This window comes from Anopheles arabiensis, chromosome 2 (assembly GCF_016920715.1).
Source record: "Anopheles arabiensis isolate DONGOLA chromosome 2, AaraD3, whole genome shotgun sequence".
Lineage (NCBI taxonomy): Eukaryota > Metazoa > Arthropoda > Insecta > Diptera > Culicidae > Anopheles > Anopheles arabiensis.
In genome coordinates this window covers 72511668-72532551 of record NC_053517.1, presented here as the reverse complement: position 1 = coordinate 72532551, position 20884 = coordinate 72511668, and the positions used below count along the sequence as shown (strand labels likewise).

Here is a 20884-nt window from a genome sequence, read left to right as displayed (position 1 = left end):
AATTTCTGAATAATTTTACTTTAAATTCAATTTCATCGACGAGGGTCCAACTACGTTCTTTTTAAATTCAATGTCATTTAAATGCTTATTCACGTTCCCCTAAGTAGCGTAAGATTTCTTTGTGGAATATGCTTTTATAACATGTACTTGTACAGCCCTGCACAGGCCAATGGATTCACTTTGTTTGTGCAGCTCGAAAAGAAACAACAGTTGCCGTAAAATAAAAGCTCAGCAGTCTTACAATGTACAGATTATTCCACTTGCATAGTTTCCACGCGTGGAAGGTATTTTTGGGACAATCTGATTTAATTATCCCACACACCGACGACGGAGCGATCGATCAGAGTGGGTCGTTGTTTAACATCGTTATCCTATCTGCTGCGTGCGCTTCATCCGGAAAATTATACTTCATTTTTCTTCACTTTTCTCAAGGCATGTCAACGCAACGCGAACGATAGGGTACGCTCATGAATAACCCATGCGTGCCGGACTTTCGCACACTTCTGTCGACCACAAAATACCCTTGTCGTCCATCGTCACCGACGAACCGATAAAAGGTCAGCGGTTCCACCGCTCCGTTTCTCCTCCACTTTACTCCAGCGCAAACGCTCGAAGCTGCACGCAGCACACATTGTAGTCCATTTTGCACAACACCACCGCACCATCATTTTTATTGATTCTGCTGCCGTTAATGAACTGAATTTATGTGTCCAAAAACGTTGGTGATTACAACTGTAATATATTTCCGCTCAATTTTATCTCTGTCTCTCTCGTCGTTGTTAAAAAGCACACAACAGATTCGAGGTTGTTTGGTTGGAAATGGCAAACAGGCGGAAGCAAAAAAACACAAAAAAAACAATCACGGACAGTCAACGACGAATAGGGAACGAGGAGTGAGCTGTTGAAAATGTTACAATTCACATGTTCGTTGAGTAATTATTTCGAAGATAACACCGCATGGAGCGTTTCTCGTTAATTAGATTACAATATACGGTTTCAATGCGTAGCACTGAATTTCAGTAGAATTAAAATGTATAAATTACACACATCATGAGAACCGGCGAGCTTGTAACAACATGAAAGCAACTTGATAATACATAATCGATGACGGTTAATGTGCTTTGAAAGGTGAAACATTTCACACACTAACGATACGCCACGATGAAGGTATATCACAGCTAAACCGATGCTTATTTCTTCCCTGAAATGAGAAGCACAAGGGTTTTCAACGTATCAAATGCAATGTTAATTAAATGTGGTTTGAAAATTTAATATTTTGATTGATGATGTAATGATTGCTGCAACAATCAAATAAAAGTAAACATTTTAATTATCAGGAAAATATTTTACGTGCACATAGTCAAGCTGATTATTTTCCATCGATGTTTCTCGATCAAACATGACAAAGATATTTTGAACAACAAATACAATTTAATAAAACAATCTTGTATTATCAAGGCGATTTTAAAAGTTATAGAACCATCCCGAATTTCCGACCTTTGCGCTTACAAATGACGCACGGAGCGATTTTCTTACAATTATTCGGAGCGTACTATGTCACTCAGTAGCCTCCACAATCTGAAGCCGTAATAAACCTGGCCTCAGTTTCTATCTATCTATCAATCTAGTAAGATTTAGAATGCCGAAATAACTAGAATTGCGTTGAACGATTAAAGATGCTAGTATTTTGTAGGAGAGGCGAATGCTAAACGAATCGAATTTTTACTTCTAGTGTTTATCAAGCGCATACCACAACTATGAATGAGTTGCAATGATAAATTGTAAATAATGAATGAATGAGTTGTGCAGAATACTATTTCACATCTTCGTATATTTGCTTCAAAATTTTTATCACATGTTTGCACGACTTCATACGAAAAACCGAATTTATGGTTGTACCATAACTATGAAGACGCATCGAAAAACTGGTTTTTTGTGCTAACTGACGTATTTAAAAATCGTTCAAAAATACAAATTACATAGTCTAGAAAGGGTTTAAAAAATATTTCTAACGATTTTTAAAAAGTGTTTTTACATATTTTTTAAGGTTTTAAGAGTTTAATAAGAATAATTATCAAAAAAAAACATTTACGCATCAAAAGTTATCAAAAATATGTTTTTCTTCGTATGTAATGATTGTTTTAAAAATACAAATCAAAAAATTGTAAAACAATATTTTTTATTATTTTTAAAATGGTCATGAGAACCTTCATTAATTTAGTGTATAACGGTTCAAAACTGATCGGATCAAACAAAAGCGACACAAAAACCTCAACAACGATTTTTTAGCAAATATTTGCTGCTGTTACATGTATAGTTAAGGAATGTAATCTTAGCCTGAAATTTTTTCCTCCCACCAACCACTTCACCATCGATGTTCTCTTAGACCGCTACAAGTCTACTATGTCTTATGAGCCTAAATAAGGACTGGCTGAATTAGTAATGTGGTATTTACATGTATTACTTAAATATCTTTAATGCCGGTAAGAATATGTGGAAAGGGTATTGTGGTAGGCCCATTGCAATGGAATGTGGTATTCGTCTGCGCTATCTCCAAAACATTGACGCAACGACGTTAAAAGCGCGCAAACGACGATGCATTAGGCCAAAACGAGGATATTGAATGACACGTTAACGTGAATGATAGTACTTGCGACAAACAGCGAACAGTGCCTGTAAACCCTATATCACCATTTTCACCCACTCCAATCAGTGTTGAGTTGAATGAATTAATAGTAATTAACAACATGCCCGACGGGGGTCCTCTAGACCGTATAAATTTAAAATATTAACCATTTCATAACTACACCTTTTTAGAAGAACTCACAGATGATTCCTCTTGACTGGGAGTAATTTTCGAAACTAACGATTATGGTCATCCCTTTTCACAATTTAACAACTTACACGGGCAACTATACTCTTGCGGGGTGAATTGTGATTGCATCACAAATTTCATTGTTTAATTTTTAACTCCAAGTTTTATCCACCTATTCACTCGCTATATTCTCACAGCTTAAGTTTCGGCAGTACCTATATACTGTCCAAACCTGTTCCAATCCTTACTAACTGTTAAAGCGCAATCTAGCAAAACTATTACCAGCGTACAGATGAAAACTGGCAAAACTACTCCGAATGAATGAAAACAACTCACACGGAAAGAGCGAATATGTACACACAGAAAATACATTTCACAAACGTTACACTAGCACAAGCGCTTATTCAGCTTCAAAAAAGTAAATTTTAATTCCGTGCCCTCACAACCCACCGTCACCCGCGTGCACGCTCTTCATGACGGTGGTCGGTCTTCGGTTTCACTCTCCCTTTGTTGGGGATAGTTTACCGGTCGAATGGTTTAATCATTGCATATTTAATTCACTTCGTTTGTGTGGAAGGAAGTCATCCCTTCCGGATGGCAAATCCCCGAATCCATCCCTTTCCCCGGTGGCATTTGCAGGCAGGCACAAACTTCTTTGCCCCGGTAATCTGGCGAGCCCCGGAGCGGAGCGATGAGGATGAGGCCAACCAAACAAAAAAAAATGGCCGCAGCTTCAACTCATTGCTTACGGCCACGGCCAAGTGGTCTGTTACTCCAAAACTCTTACAACAAAAACTTTTGCAAACCCATTCGGGCATGATTGGAAACTGCTGAAACCACTGCCAAGATGCAATAAGATGTTAAGTTTCTTTCCAAATAGTTTCGAAATAGATGCGGTACCGTCTTTTGGCTCCGCAGCTCTTTGCTCTAAGAAATCAATTTAAAGTTTCCATCAATGGACAGTGGCGTTCGTTCTCTTTTTCGCAATCTCTCTCTCTCTATCTTTCTATATATCTCTCTACCGGTTGTATCTGTCTCTCTCTCATTTTTTCTGCATATCGTTAAGCTCGTTGCTTTAATTTTGTTAAGACGCATTGTGCAATTAGTCATCGTTCGATGAAAAGTTTGGATACCTTCGTAAGATCAAAGTAAAGATTGCTGGTGAATTATGAAATTTAAACACAATTCAATCAATCATCCTAATTAAGCTTAGTTTACCAAATGATGACGAAGGCACCAACAAACCTGAACCCATTATCATACAAATGTACACGGTACTTCAAATCGTTCGCCCTTCCACTTCTACCCTCCCAAACACATCACTGCCAGCAAACATGAAAGGAAAACATAATACGCTTCATGTTATTTTATTGCTCCATCCTATCGACAGTTCGCGGATTTGTTAGCAGTAGCCGGTGCCAGTGCACACAGGCTGCCAAAAACGTAGCAATATTGAAGCTGCCACCTGTCTACGGTGTACCGTACCGCACATATTCGCTGTACCGAGCGTTTTTCGCGAAAGCAAACATTGCCGCCCCGTGGAGTAGAGTCCCTCATATGCTGTATGGCCGACGCATGTCATCCCATCTCCAGCTCGATGCTGGACAGGTCTGGACTGGCTGGGAGGTGCGGCTGCTTTCTGCACTGCTTCGTCGTTCGACGACCAATCACCACGGCAAATGTTTGCTCGTGCAGCAGATGCTCCAGACAGTACCACCTGTGACGGAGTCAATTTGTCAAGCCAATACACCGTACAGAGAAAGTTGCCGTGGTGGTGGATAAAGTTTTCCGTAAGGTGATTTGAGCTATTCTTGATCCTTTTTGCGGCTCTACATTCCGGCTAAGTAGCGTGCTTTTGCTTTAACTTCGGTGCGTGCATAGCTAATAAACGCGTTTCCTGTAATAGTTAACTGTTCGATGTAGTTAGCCAATCATAGTCGCACTAACATTAAGCTTTTTATACTGCTTTCCTCTTTTGCTCTGCTCATTTTTGATCGATCGATTTCGGGGTTTTGTAGCTCAATGTGCTAAGCGAAAGAAAAATCAACTCTCCATGTAATGGTCGTGTTTTTCTTGTGAAGCACAATTTTACACTACCAGCCTTTACATCCCTCAGTGTTTCAATGTGATGTGACCGTACGGAGATAAAATCTTTGATTGTATCGAAAGATGCGGCTCACAATACCCGTTGCCTTTGCCACTGACGAAATAAGAATTTTATAGAGTCGGTACAATTTCACCGGTCCATTCTATTCTAAAGGTAAAGACTTATCGGGATGAAAGAAATAGGCTCTTTTCAACACACAACTGAAAAACCTACTCAGGATACGTTTCTTTTTTAGCTCTAAGCTCACACGATCGTTTTGGCAATGTGAAGAAGATAAAAAAAAAGAAATACACCCGACAAATCTAGCCCCACGAACCGTAACGCCTGTGGGGGTGGTCCGGTACGGTGAAGTTTTTACACGTATACATAAATAAGTTGCCAATACCGATGACCACATTATTCCTTCGCTCGAAAGGATATGTCACCGCAGAGCACAGCATCGTTGATCTACGATGAAAAGAAAAGTTCACCGTTTCCTGACTTTGCAAACATCCTTTTCTGCAGGTCATCGGGAGTGTTTCATGGCTCGAAGGCTCACACAGATCTAAGGTTTGCGATAAGCTTGTGACGGAGTCTTTACGGACACACACACACACACACACATGCACCTACATACCTACTGACTCCGGTTGATAGCATACCAGCGCAATGATCCCCGTCGTCAATCCTCGAATATCAGCTGCTTTATCAGGGCCGATGGGAAAGGTGCGCTTTTTTATGTGCTGGTTACTTCACGACATGTCATAAAAAAGGAAATCGAATGGCGCACAAAAACCGGACCAACCGGTGCACGTGTAGCAAAAGGTCACAAAACATAATCTCAGATTTCCGTACGGAGGGGTTTTCTTCGCCCGCCCTTTGTCCAGATTGCCGGTCCTTGCGTGTGGCCAGCGGGCGGTGTGCTAACCATGAGTTTGGGTTTACCTTTTGCCTAGTCACGGTCATCCCAAAATTGGGATGCGGAAGCTCGTTTTATCAGTCGCACGGTTCCGGTAGTGATGGGCGTCCACTGTAATTAGCGTCCGAGCATAACAATCTTTTGCAGTAGCTCCACTATTGCTTACAAATGTACCTTTCCATCGAATGGCGCTGGCAGAGATGCTTGGACATTTGATGTGGGAGAGTCATGGGAAACCTTTTCCTCCAACTCCTTTTGGCAGTTTGACAACGTGTATTTAACGATTCTTTTCATTCGATTCTGCAACATTATTTGATGCAACAAAATTCTGCAACATAATAAAAAGCGATCTAGGATTTGTACAGATCAATGTTTTCAAGCGCAGCGTTGCAAAACATTTTTGAAATTAAATTAAGAACAGACAATACACAAACAAAAACAAACAAAAAATTTCTTCCCCGAAACCAGCAGTTTGTCTGATGGCTTCAACCATAACCGTGTGTCTTTTCTGTCTGCTGTTTGCTCCGTCTCACATAGCAACCGGTGAAACTTTAAGCAGCAAAAAAAACACCAATCAAAGCAACCACCGTCCCCCGTCAAAATACCACGCGTCCTGCACCGGCTCCTGGCGTCGCGCTGCGCGAAAAAACTTTCAACAACATCATGAAAAATTCGCAGAACGCCGGTCGCTCCCTTCCGATTCCAACAAACCGCGAGCTAACCGTCAGCCTCATCGGCTCGATAATCCGCTTTGCGATCGATGTGCCACAGGTCCTTGGGCGACGTGAGAATCTAGCGCCCGATAAGCTGTTCTTCCTGCTGCTTCCGATCGTCCGGAACCTCGGCAAGCTAATCGACCGCATCCGACACAGCTCATCTGTCGCGGGCAGAAATGCATCAGACGGTTCCGGTCGCTTTGAAATGTCCGGAGGCCCCGAACTGCCACACACAACGTTAACACGTCCGGTAGTCATGCACCCCAACAATGGTGCTGCACCGGTCTCAACAATACCAGCCACCGCGCCTACCAACACAATGCTGTGGCAACATTGCCCACCAAACCCTCAAAGGCAACGTCAGCAGCAACAGCAGCTGCAACAGCACGACCACCACCATTGCACCAGCACGTCAATGCTAATGAGCGACGAAGATGACGAAGAATCCTCCTCCGTTACCTTTGAGATGCATCGTGATTCCATCCTGCCCGGCCCTTGCCGGCAGGTCCTGCGCCAGAAGGATGGTAATTACGCGATTCGCGAAACCACCGATACGCGCGGCGCCGATGGCACGTTTCAGCGTATTACCAAAACCATCAGCGGTCCGGACGTGATGATACTGACGAACATTTCGAGCCAGCTGGCGGAGCTGCCGACGCTAATGCCAAAGGCGACCGTGGTCGTCGCTGGGGCACGGACCGAAAAATAGGTGTGAATCCTGTCGGACGGTGTGAACAGGTTGCCGTACACTACCCCTATCAGCCATGAATCTACCTTTAAAATTAAACAAAGGTATAGTGTCTGCACAACTTAATCCCGCCATCGTGCGTCTCGAGTGAGCGTGAGCTTTTATGCATTACAAACCGTACGAACCATGCTGTACGGTGTTGTCATAGCTGGAAAATATAGCTGCTAACTTTACTTCAACAGCGAGGGGAACAATTTTAATCTCTTCTAATGTATCCTTTCCAGGAAAATCAATTTACAGCCGCAGGCGCTCAAGATAACTCACCACTCGTTCACCTGCCCCGTCCCCGGACACTCGTTCTTGGAAGCTTTTCCAAGAGGAAGTAAGCTTGCCAAATCAAATCGATTTCAAACGCCAGAACACAAACATTACGTGCAACGAGCGGACCGTTATTACATTAAGCATGTGCCGAAGATTAATGGCGTTGTTTGCGGCTGGTAAGGAATGCGCAGTCCACAAGGCGAACCTTCAAATCCAACGCGTAGCAGTATCTTACCTTCACTCAAACCGGCCGAATCAGCTACCATCAGCAAGGCGAGCCGGACCGCTTCACTTTCAGGATCCCGATTTTTTCCGTTTCCCGGATTCGAGTTTGCCGGTTCCGCTTGGGTTAACGTTCGAACGGAAACTAATAAATTAGCTCTTCCGTAACAGTTGTTAGCCAGCTGACCATGTCTGGCATCTTTCTGGCCATTCGGTTTTCTTTTTCTTTTTGTTACTTCTAAATTGTAAGACGCTCTCCCTCGCAACACTGTTTGTGGTTTACTGATGGGTTTTTGTTTGTAGTGTGTAACTCGTTAGGACAATGAAATTGTTCGTTTTCGGGAAAATTAAAGTCACGGTGCGTTTCGCCCCACATTTATGTGCTTTATTTCTCGCCCGGTCGCGAAATTAATTTAATTTAATGTGGTCTTTCGAAGTTCCGAAGAAAACAATAAGCAACAATAATGTTTATATTCTGGGAGTGCTTGAGATTAACTTTACGACTTTCTTTTGTCCTTTTTTGTTGGTTTTTTGTTAAGAACGAACGGCTAAGTCGTATTACCTAGCATAAATTTGGTTTACATAAATGTTTCTTTAAAAAAATCTTTATATCTTTATTTTTGTGTAAACTTTGGTTTTGTTCCATCAGTTTTCTGTTTAATAATTTTCCAGAAATACTGTCATAGACAAGTTTTTTATACTGCGATATTTGAATATATTCTCGATACTGAGATACTAAAATATCTTCAAATTATATTCAGTACTGAGTATTCAAAATAGTACTCCTCAAATTTGACAGCTCTTCCTACGATGAAAACTTTATTATTTTCTTTCCGTTATTTTCGTAGAAAAAAGAAATTTTTGATTTTCAGTTAGTTTCAGGAAAAATCGAGTCCAACATCGCCCAGCTGCGTCTAATCGATTTTTTCTAGAACAACATAATGCAACAGATCTACTCCTAACTCTTAAAATCATGCCTAGATGCATGTCTTTGTCCGCTGTGGCGAAAATTCCGGAAAACTTATTGTAGGTCTTAGATTTATTTTTGAAATAAAAAGCTCAGGTTCCAGCTCGAGTGAAAGTGAACGTGAAGTTTTATTGTTTTTTTTTGCTATATTTCAATAAAAATTGATCAGAATATTGCTTATTGTACACCAAAATATAGGTTATTCAATTCATCAACTATTTAGACAATACCCACTCGAGCTGTATCCTAGACAATAGCTTTAATAATTATCTTTCAAAGGATGTTCTTCGGAAAGAAATTATCACAATTGGTTTTTTTTTAACAGCCAGCCGAAAAAAGTTCCCTTTTCTAATGCACACGTTTGTGGTATAATGCAGTATTATTTAATTTGACATATAAAAACCACATTTTAAATAACACTCTAATCCAAAGATACACAGGTAAAGCCAAAATTCCAGCATTAGTCGAATATTCGCGTGGGTGTAATATCAAGTTATTAACCAAAAAACATTACGTTAAAGGATTATTTGGGAGAATTGAAGCTATGTTTTACATTGATTCGTGCACACATTTAAGAAATTTTCACTAGTTGTTGTTTTGCTAATTTAAACACCTAAAACTCATCAACACGTCCATCCTACGGACTATCGACCATCGTAAGGATGGAATTCTTGAAACACAAATGTTGTACCACCCCAATTTTTATCAAATTTCAATTATCCTCCATGTAACCATACACTAATACCATCCTGAATGGTCAAGGGTATTTGCTTAGCCACAGTGTGTAGTTTTTTTTCTTCTTCTTATAACCCTTTCACACACTAAGTGCGATTCGTAGTGAGCAATTGTTACCGTGTGGTATTAGTAAAAGAAGCTTTCCTTGTGGGCAAACCACAACGGACATAAAAATCTAATTCAGAAAGCAGGTTTACAAACACACACACATTGATTAACACGTTTTGATACTTATATTTAGGATTCGGAATGAAAATTGTATACCTCTTCTGTATGGAGAGCAATGAGGGAAATCGAAGTGATATGTAACGTATTGGAAATGTATTTAAATACGTTTTATCTGTGTTTATAAAAGATAAATTTAAATAAGAGTTATGTTGAAACGTGTTGTAATAATATCTGTAAACTTTGTTTTTTTATTAAGCGGATTTTTTATTTTTATTTTTTATTAACTCTGGAAACTTCATGTTTCATTGACTTGATCGTTTTTTAAATCATCTATTTCATATATAATGTATATTTGTCACGTCATGGGGCTGACACTCCAGGCTGTGTGGTGTTAATTAAGTCTCCTGTAAAACCTGTATAGATCGGCATGACCGCTTAGAACGTTACACCAACTAGAAGATGAATGGAGAGGTATATTTTTTAGTTTCAATCATAAAATTGGCTTCAAAATCAGTCAATTTCAAAGCGCTCTAAGTGTGTAAATCCGGATCAAAACGCAGCCTTATAATTAGACACAAAAACCATTCCATTAAAGTAAAGGAAATAAAAAAACAACAACAAGAATAAGAAATGCTCCTAGCACCGCAGCCCCATAAACCCACAAATCCCCGAAAGGATCAGCAGAAAATGGGAAGAAACAAACCAATCAGTTGATTGAGCGACATGACAACGCTCTATGTTCGTCCGTTCGTCGGTTCCCGTTTCGGTGATTGATTTATAGCACACCGTATGCTTTCAATCCAAGCTTCCCTGTGACCCGCAGATCAAAGGCCGCCACGGAGGCAACCAACAACAAAAAAGCGCTTGAAAAGCCTCAATCTTTCAAAGCACAACTTTAAACATAAGTACGCCACTAATCTAAAAGTAGAAACAACGGGGCGTTTTTTGTGGTGAGAGCAAAGGGCCCCATTTAGTGTGGTCGGTTGTTCCGGTCTTGGTCGTAGTGAAGTCGTAAAATGCCCGCCGTGGTGCTGGTGCGAGAAAGTAAAACCGGTAAAAGGTGTAATGGCGTGGGTAAACATGAAACCTCATCGCCCGAACCCCGCATCCCCAATTCGGAATCAAAACAGTTTCACTTAGCGAAGATAACAGTGAAATAATTGTATTTGTCTTGGGAAAATCCGTTTTCTTCAGGGTCAGTAAATCTCAGGTTCGGTTCGGGACGGTTGGGATTCAGCACGGCGCCGATGAGGAGCTATGTCATGGCATAGGGGCTATCGTTTTTTTTCTCTCTCTCTCTCTCTCTCTCTCTCTCTCTCTCTCTCTCTCTCTCTCTCTCTTTCTGTTGCCTTGCTTTTTGTCCTAATACCATTTCTTCCATAAATCTTTCCAATCCGCTCCAACTCCCCCCCCCCTTCCCCATTGAATCACCCGACTGGACCAATTCGCTTCGATACATCATCATTCGCGGTGTGACGATGATGTCGTGTGGAGGAAAAACTTTTGTTTTCCAACCATTGCTTCTTACAAGCCCCAAGGGTATTTATAGAGCCCAGACGGAGGGCCCCCCGGGCGCAAATGAAAAAGAATCGCTCACAAACAGCAAGCCGTAAGTGTCTCCGTGGGAAAAAAAGCATCGGACGAGCTTGTGTTCTGTGTCCGCTGGTGACAGTATAAATATTAGCTGCCCTTTCTCCCAAGCCTCCGATCGGGTGTTTCACCTTCTTGATTGCGTCACCGGCGTGTTTTTACGTCCCATTTAAGTGGCGGAATTATCGTTCGACCGGTTTTTGCTATCATTTACACCAAAATCACGGCCTGTTCCTGAGTTCCAAATATAACCCATTCACGGCAATACCAGTTAGGAGCTAATCGCCCCGTGCGGCTACTCCATTCAGTGGAACATCATTATCGAACAAGAGCAGCTCATCAGAAGCACCGAAACCAGCCCACCCACTCGGTGCCGGAGTTCATAAACTACCTACCGAGCGCGATTAGTGTTGACATCACCGACCACAACCAGGGAGGTCGGCCCAATCTATCAACAATAATATCGTCCGTGTCTAACTCGGTACGCGGTGTACAGGATAGCCCATTTCTATGTCGCCAATTAATTAATTATTTGATTAGTATGATTGCTTTTGCCAATCGATGTGAAAAAATTGCCCGATTCTATCTATCCGTACCGTTCGGCCTAAGCTGCGCCCACCAAATCCCTTTCCACCGTAACTTCACCCCTAGCCGTTCACAACAATCGCCATGGTTGGGAAGGCTTTTTGTTGGTGAAGGCCACGCGCGAACATGCTTACAGCAACGTAATCTGGAGCGCTTTATTACGCATCTCTGGCCGAAATCATTACACCAAATTGAATAATGGGAGCAGGGCATCGGGAGCCGGTGCGCTTTGCTGTGTAGGCAGATTTTTTGCAATCTGGAGGCTCACTTTTTTGTTGTTGTTGTCTTGTTGGTTGCTGCTGTGGTTGGTTTTTGTTTGTTTGTCCAGTGTCTTGCATCGCGACGAACTCGATCGGATGTGTTCCGTCTGTTGAAACTGTTTCGCACAAAGGACGTGGTAATGGACTAGTAAACAATGTTGATAATACACGAGAAATCTAATTGACGTAACAAACGACCATCGAGATTGGTGGACCGGACCGATGCGACAGTGAAAGCGATACGGCTTAACCGGTCAAGAGGAAGGCGTATCCGTGTCGTACATCCAAAGGAAGACCGGAAGCGCTCAACGACTGTACACAGCCAGATCGGGACATAAACAAACTGCCGGGGCGGCTGCCCTATTGCGCTCTGCTCAGTTCGTCGTAATGGTGGGCGAACGGGCAAATGAGCAACAATAACAAGCAGAAATGCAAGGAGCGAAAATATTCTTTCTTTATGTCATACCGCTTGGTTTTGCGCTTGTAACGATGTTCTTGTCTCTCGTCTCATTTGGTTTCGAACGCTATTTGGTTTTTGCGCTAGTACGTGCATGGGCTGAAACTCAATCTAGCTTCATAATGATCACGCTGGATCAAGAGGGTTGGTACAGAAGTTTAGAACAGATTTGTAATTCTGTTGATATTGTTCTATTATAGGAAAATTTACAATTATCAGAGTCTCTATTTAATTTGATCAAGTTTGAGTGCTAGATAAATAGGTAACATGGGAAATAAATAATTAAATAAATTTTATAAACGAAACAATGCAGTCCACCAACTGTAAAGTTTTAAGACCCCTGGAATAGATGAACATAATTTACTATTGTTTTACTTAGCGAGAAGAACATAATTAAAACAAAAATACTTCGTTTACATTCAAGAATGCTGGGTAATCCAGTAATTAAATGGCATGCGAGCTCACCCTTTTTATTAAGCATTGCGACACATATTGATTGAAACCCGAGTCCAAATAAACAATGTTAAACTGCTTTTGGACATTGTTAAACTATAAGTAAACATTTGACGTCTAACTGAAATACTGAGTCGTATCTGAACTTCGTTCAATTGTAACTAAACAAGTGATACCCCTAACTTGATCCGTTTTCCGTATGGACTGTTTAGACTTTTGTTGGTGCCTTCATTTGCAAAAATAGTTTGAACTTGTGTGTCAATAATTTATCCTGATACAATCAATACTAATAATTGACTATTAAAATAGTGCGAAATCAATTACAAGGAAGCTCTAAACAATTTAATTGCAACAAAATGATCATCGAAGAAACGAAGCCAGGTAATATAAGCGTACGTTAATATTGGGGAAGGTAAATGTTTAGTTGTAATTGAACCAAGTTCCGAAAGGCATCAGTATTTCAGGTGGCTGTCAAATGTTCACTTACAGTTGAACTATGTTCAAAAACAGCTTAACATTGTGTATTTGGGCTTAGTGGTGTTAAAAACGGATCTTTTTGAAGATCAGCTCAGTTCCGGTTCATTCACAAAGCTGATCCGAATCATTTGATCCGATCAATCATTTAATCATTCGTTCTCTGTAGATCCTTTCAATTTCTCATGTTGTTTCTCATTTTTGTTTTTGGATGGTTCTCATAGTGTTTTACTTCGTTTCCACGTTTTATTGCGTTTTGCGATGATTCGACACAAAGCGATGATTCGGATCTTTCAAAAACTGATGCATGTTTCACTCACTCAATTTACTGATCCGGATTACTTCAACGAATCCTGTTCTGATCTTACATCTCTATTTGGGCTCGAAAATAGTGTAATATTTCGTCTAACCGTGCGCCCAGACACGTTGAGACGATTTCACGTCGTGAAAAAGGAGCGTTACAATGCGTTACATTTAATCTGTCTTTTTTTTCGTTACGGTGTTTTTACGGTGTTTTTTTTCCTCACGGCGCGACGCTATTTGGCGAAATGGCTGGTTACACGGTAATCATTAATTGAAATTCAGTTCAGTATGGACAAACTCTGGCTACAGGCAGAACATCTTTAGTTGGATAAATTTTAATTGTATTTTAATTTTGTGTACCTTCATCACATACATACAATGAAGCTGAATGTAAAAATCGATTTGATGCTTCAAGAATGTTGTTTTAAAAAAAGTATGCTGAAAACTTTTTTGTATCAGTCAATGTTTTATTATTGTTTTTGGTACTTCTGCTTATTTGTTAGAGTTTAGTGTAAATAAAAACAATTCTTCTTACTCCGGCTCAATTTATTATTGTTTATTTTGAAGAGTTTACTTTGCCTCCAGCTTTTAATCAACTTATTCACTTAATGGTCAATGTTTAATGTAATTTTCTGTGCAATTGTAAAACTATTTTAAGGAAAAGCTAGTAGCAGTTAACTGCTTTGTACATATGCACAACGGAACCAATTTCGAACAAATCCTCTATAAATGTATCACATAAACCTACATAGTTGTCAAATAATGAAAACCTGACAAGCGAACTGAACAATAACAATAATGCAATAATGAAGAAAATACAAAATAATTTTTGTTTAGCACTTATAACTTAATGCGATAATTATAGAACTCAATCCAAGAAAAATGATTGTGCTCACGGAAAAGTAAAGTGAAATATTTTTAAAAAGATTAAACATCAATCATGAAACATGCTCCGTTGATGATCGTTTGCCGCCATTAACACCCCGTTCAAAAATACATAATCATTAAATTTGCGAAAGAAAGAAACGCTCAGCACATAGCTACTTTTGGCGTGTATTTCCACTTAATTACTTCGTGTCTATCAAGCCTTCATTTGACGTCACAACAGACAGAATTTACAAACTTTTTTCTCTCTTTTCAATCACCGAAACTTTTTCACCACTCAAGTTTCACCGAATCGGGTAAGGCGATGTGTTGCGTCTCAGTTCGCCGAATTTGTGTGGATTTGTGATATGTGTACGTGTGGTGGACTATTTTTCCAACGCTCATCAGCATCTCAACGTGCATATGACCGTTTATAGAAAAAAATGCTGTAGCTCGAGCACCACATCAACCTGTGCTGTTGAAGAAAAGAAAAATAAAAAGCTTGCCCGATGAAATTCTGCCCATACGGAACATGCCTGCACAACAACCATTCAGCTACAGCGACACTCTGCCCACATTTTCAAATCCGAATAATTGCGAAAATTCTTGATTTCGTTCTGAAATTCCTGTACGCTAGCAGGCCCTCGGATTCGGGACCGAACGCGCGGGATGCGTTCGAAACGAACGAGCCGGGACTGTATCTGAGCCCGTGGGCCCCGATGAAAAGCAATTTCGAAGGTTCAAAGTTATGCCAACTTTTACCTCCGGGCTGTGGGAAATGTTAGCGTTGGAAAACAATACAACAACGCAACCCCAATCCCAATCCCCGTCTGCAGTACCACCGGGCCGACCCCGGGGTCCCGAGCAACAGGAACGGGCGAGCGGTCATAAACAAACCGCCAAGGGATCGACCCGAGCCGACGGATGGAATCGATCAATCGTGAAAATTTTGACGATATAAACCGACTAGCAAAAAGTAAAGACGGAAAGAAGAGAGGATTTCATAAATCCATCCTGCATTGCCAGCGCATGTAAAAATTTTCATCTGGTGGTGCTCGCAACAGAAAATCGTTTGAAGTATTGTTTCACAGTTACACTGTGCTGCTTTAACCGGGCAGCTAGAATGACGAACTTTTCGGCGCTATGGGTGTAACAGCTTCAGAAAATGGAAGCATAGATGGAGAGAATTAAAGTTGGTGAAATTGACGAGATCGTTAGAGCTTAATAAAGACGAGTTTGTATTTCCAATATTACAAGGGCTGTACAGTAAGTGTACAGTAGGTGCATTTTATGCGTGCATTTTTGATGTTTTTTTCTCCTATACTTTACCTCTAAATAAAATTGTTTTATATTTAACGTAATGTAATATAAACAATGAACGAAACCACGTTGTAGCAGCTATTTTCAATGTTTATCTCGAGTTAAACATCACCTCTGACAATCAGAATTATATTTTTAAAAAATACCAAATTTCTAGAATTATTTGAACCCGTCTGGCCGTTCTGGCCTTGTTTCTGGGTCCATACTTCGCATGTCAATGGTATTTTGCGATTTATTTGATTTGTTAGATATCTGTTGCTCTACGTCCATGATAAAAGAAAGTTTAAAACATGGTTAGACCAGAAAGTCCATCAGTAGAACATAATAAATTATTTAATATACATAGATCTATGATATAATTAAATCTTAAATCGGAGTTTATTTAATCGGAATATAATTAAAAATATAGTGACACTATTATATATATATATATATATATATATATATATATATATATATATATATATATATATATATATATATATATATATATATATATATATTTATATTTATATATATAGTGACCGTAAGTAAATCGAAAGTGAAATGATCTTAATCTATTTTCTACAAAAAAAAACTTTGTAGCTTATGGCAATAGGAGGTGGGTTGGCTCTATGCTATATTGTGAAACATATGATATATATAAGGACGTCCCGGTGATCTATAGGATGGACGCGCCGGCTCCTAATAGGCTTGACGGATTCGATTCCCAACCGTTCACCCGTAGCAAGAATTGACTATCCGGTTGTACGGTAAAATAGGTATATAAATCATGTATGACCCCGTTCTGATTTTACTTTTTCAGCAAATGATTTTCCAACAGATTGAAAATGAACGTTACATAATATATGAAGGTAGGATTTTTTGTAAGCTTTTTGCTAATTTAAGCATGTTTGTATTCAATAAACGCCCAAATCAGCGGTCGGCAAAGTCCGGCCCGCGGGGCCAAATGCGGCCCGCCGCAACATTCAATCCGGCCCGCGAAAGGATTTGAGTGATTTTGAAAGATGGGAAGAAACTATTCGTATACAAATTACAGAATTTCTTTTAGAATAACATTTTATACCATCGTACTCTTTCAACTTTAATTAAAGTACTATGGAATGACGGATCGTTCGGTATGTTAGAATTCGTGTTCAATACCCTCGTAATGTTTACATGAAAAAACTTGCCTTTTTTCGGCTGGCTGTAGAACAAAAACTAAGAGAGATAATTTCTTAACATGTACAACATTTGAAAGATAATTATTTAAGCTTCTTTGGACAAATAAATCTAAGACTTTGGGAGTTGCCTTCCATCAGTTATTCGGAATTTTTGCCACGATGGACGAAGCCATGTCTATAGGCATCCTAAGTTTTCGCGACAAAATTGTTAGAGTAGAGCTTTTGCATCATGTTGGTCCAGAAAAACTCGATGGAACACATGTGACGGATGTTGTACCAGTTTGCGGACTAGGGTTTCACGTCAAAATTCTGCCGAAATTCACCTAATATGAACGCATTGAGTTTTGGCGTCATTGTTTGCCATTGCGAAGCCATTGGACGCGATTTCTGCTTCTTGATATCTGGTGGTCAACTCGTACGACGTAACAACATGCCCGTCATGGGTTCAAGTCCCGAATAGACCGTGCCACCATACGTAGGACTGACTATCCTGCTATGGTAACAATAAGTCACTGAAAGCCAAGCTCACTTCACTAGTGGGTACAGGCAGGCCTTGACCGACAGCGGTTGTTGTGCCAAAGAAGAAGATATGTGTGTCTATGTTTCCCAAACTATTTCTCTGTTTGGCGGGTTGCATCGATCTTCCGGCCCAAATAACCCAGTAATGTAGCCACTTGTACCTCTGTCTTCATTTTTAGCTTCTTTTGGAACCTCAAAAATGAACCTGGGCTCTTTTGCGATGCTTTGATTGTTGCCTAATAGTGCCAAGATGTTGGTGACCAAAGCGCAGAAACGTTCTTATGCGACGACAGACTTCTGTTCGCAGTCCATTTAAGACGCTACGGGGTGTCATTCGTTTGATCGCGCACGCTTTTAAGTTGGTTGGTTCACTTTTTTTGGTCATCATGGTTAGAGTTCGATTGATAGAGGTATCAAAGTGAAGGTACTGATAGAGTTTGTCTGTTGTCTCATGGGATACTACTATTCAAAGTGTAATTAACGTTTTGTTAGAGCGGGTGAAGATAATCCCATAATAAACCCATGCATTTGTCAATTTTGTTAATGGAACCGTTATGTAATTTTAACATCGTTTCAGCACGACAATAAGACTTTCGGAATGAAGGAATTTAATATTGATGAGATATACTAAAGCCTGGACTTGCATTTGATGGGAGAGCATTAGACTTTCGTCAACACAAAACATGCAATACAAACTTTTACATATAATGAAACAGCTCCATACATTTTCACTCGATAATTTTAATATTTTGTTTTATTCGTTTTTCTTAATTTCACACAAATCAGTTGTTTTCCCTTTAAACTATTTTAGGGATATTTCTATCGTATTTGATATACAATCCACCTGATATAGAAACACTTTGCTTTTGTATCTTCCCCGGAATATCTTCAATATTTTTTGTGGCGTGGGAGGATGGGGTCTTCAGAAGCGATATTGATCCCTTTTTGTTATTTTTTGACTGATCACATTTTTGGCCATCTATTGCCGATTCTCAAATGATTAAAGATTAGAATTAGTTTTTAAAGTAGGTATCATTAATTTTGAACCATACTTGGATGATATAATTACAGAAAAACAACAATAATACCCAAAATATTTGTAAAAGATAAAAATGCAATAATTTAAGCGCAATAATAAAAAAAACCCGCATTCATCTGGCCCGCGGCACTCGATCATTTACTAAAGTTGGCCCTTTGCCGACCGCTGCCCTAAATCACATACAAGGATATGCTATCTGATTGGAAAAGAGTAAAAAGGCATAATTAGTGTAAAAAAATCTGTGATAAGCTATATAAGCCTCATAGTGTAAATGTGTAATATCTTCGAAGCATATTGAACAATATATACTAGGAATAAAAAGCATTCTTTTAAAACTTGCTTTGAAAAAATTGTTCACTCGAACGATACACCAATTGAATCTAATCCAATCAATCCACAAAGAATCGCTTTGCTAAACCTTACAATGCTTTATTTTATCCCTCCCGTAAACTGATCTAACCCGCCGACAAGATTAACTCGGATTAAATCGGTTGACATAGGGGATCGCTTGAAGACGATGCTAATTGTTGCAATAAACTTGATTTACAACCTCCACCAACGCCATTTCGTAAAACTACCACACATCCACACAGACCAAATAAGCTACAATTTACCGTGACCATTTATTTCAAACCGGACCGAGACAGGCTTTAAATTGCATTGAACCGGCCTAACGAACGGTCGAAAATGGCATTCAAACTGGGTGGGTGAGAAAAAAGGCAGGAAAAAAGTAGAATACATCAACCTGAAAGCAAGATAAATGTTCGGCATTTATGCTGGCGATGTGGCCCGCACCCGTACCCGGCTCGTGACACCGGAATGGTTTCCTTCTGAAAAGAGCATGGTAATTAATGTACGGTAGCATCGACGACGTACCGCCCTGGTTTGGGTACCATTTTATTTCGCCGTGTGAACGAGAAGCATGTGGGAGAGTGTATGTGTTTTTGAATAAAAAGCTCCAAGTTCTTGTGGCTCTATTTGAGCGGATGCGTCACACAATTGGATACACCTCTCATCATAATTATTGACACAAAGTAAAGGTACGCAAAGGTCGAGGTTTTTGGGGGGAGGGTGGGCGGTGTCTGGCTGTTCCTGTGCCAGTGAATTGGTGGGTAATGAAAATTAACTGTAATTTACCACGCAGAATCACGTATCACGGTATGTTGGCAGGATTCCACAAATTTGATCAATCATTTAATTTATTATTTTCACAGCCGTAAATGCGAAAGGATACCTTTCAAAAGCTCCTTTCACTACATGTCTGTGTATCGTTAATGAACCATTCATGATGCCTCTCGTATAGCTATGGCTGCCTCTCGAATTCGATTAAATTGAATTGTATGGACAGTCGAATTCATGAAATTTTGTCACACAAATTAATACATCATTGCTTTCAAGTTTAAACCCCATCGTTGTACTACGTAGCTAGCTTAGCGAAGTGTGGCTTAGTTCATCATCGAGACCTAGGCTCAAACATAGGCTTTGCAAAAAGATTAAACTGATAATGCATAAAACTATATGTAATGTCGTTATGTCGTCTAAATATGGATATTTAGTTGTATTCAAGTGAGGAATATCCTATTGCCCAAGAATTATTTGTGCTCAAATATCATGTTGATCGACATCCTCTGGTCCCTTTTCTATCGTGTATAACATAGGAGGTGTCATCTCATTCAATTCCGAGCCGATTCGATGTTGGTTTCCGATTGGAACCGATTCCGGAATCGATTCTGGAATCAAATTCGGCTCCGGAATCGGAATCTACCAGGCAATAACAATATGCTTCGGAAGATCAGATTTGAGTCCAACATTGGAACTAGCTCCGGAATGAGAATTCGTTCTTGATTTGAAATAAGAAGTTTCGGAAGCGATATTAGTGCGTGAATCTCCATGAGAAAAATTGTTTTCAATTTTTTCTTTCCGGAGACCACGTCTGTTAACTCCACGGACCGCAGGTTGGAGACCACTCCTATACACTATACAATTGGATGGAGTATGTACTACAATTAACAAAAACATATTGTTTCATACTGTATCATGTTTGTTATACAGACCTCCTAATAGCATAGGCATTTTTGGAAATGTTCTCATTCTCTGAAGAAATTATTATACCAAACCTTAGGTCCTCTGCAGTCAACTGTTGCAGAAATAATTAAAAAAAAAACCTTTAAATGTATAACGGGTAAGTGTAGCAAACAGGGCAAGTATTAGCAAGTGTTG

General features: G+C 39.9%; 1 protein-coding gene across 1 annotated transcript; it reads left to right on the top strand.

Moving 5' to 3' along the window:
* Window positions 1–6385: 6385 nt before the first annotated feature.
* Window positions 6386–7977, top strand: LOC120897419. Its single transcript, XM_040302313.1, has 2 exons — window positions 6386–7328; window positions 7509–7977. Exon 1 carries the CDS (start codon window positions 6484–6486, stop codon window positions 7243–7245), a length of 762 nt encoding a protein of 253 aa, XP_040158247.1. The 5' UTR covers window positions 6386–6483; the 3' UTR covers window positions 7246–7328; window positions 7509–7977.
* Window positions 7978–20884: the final 12907 nt, after the last annotated feature.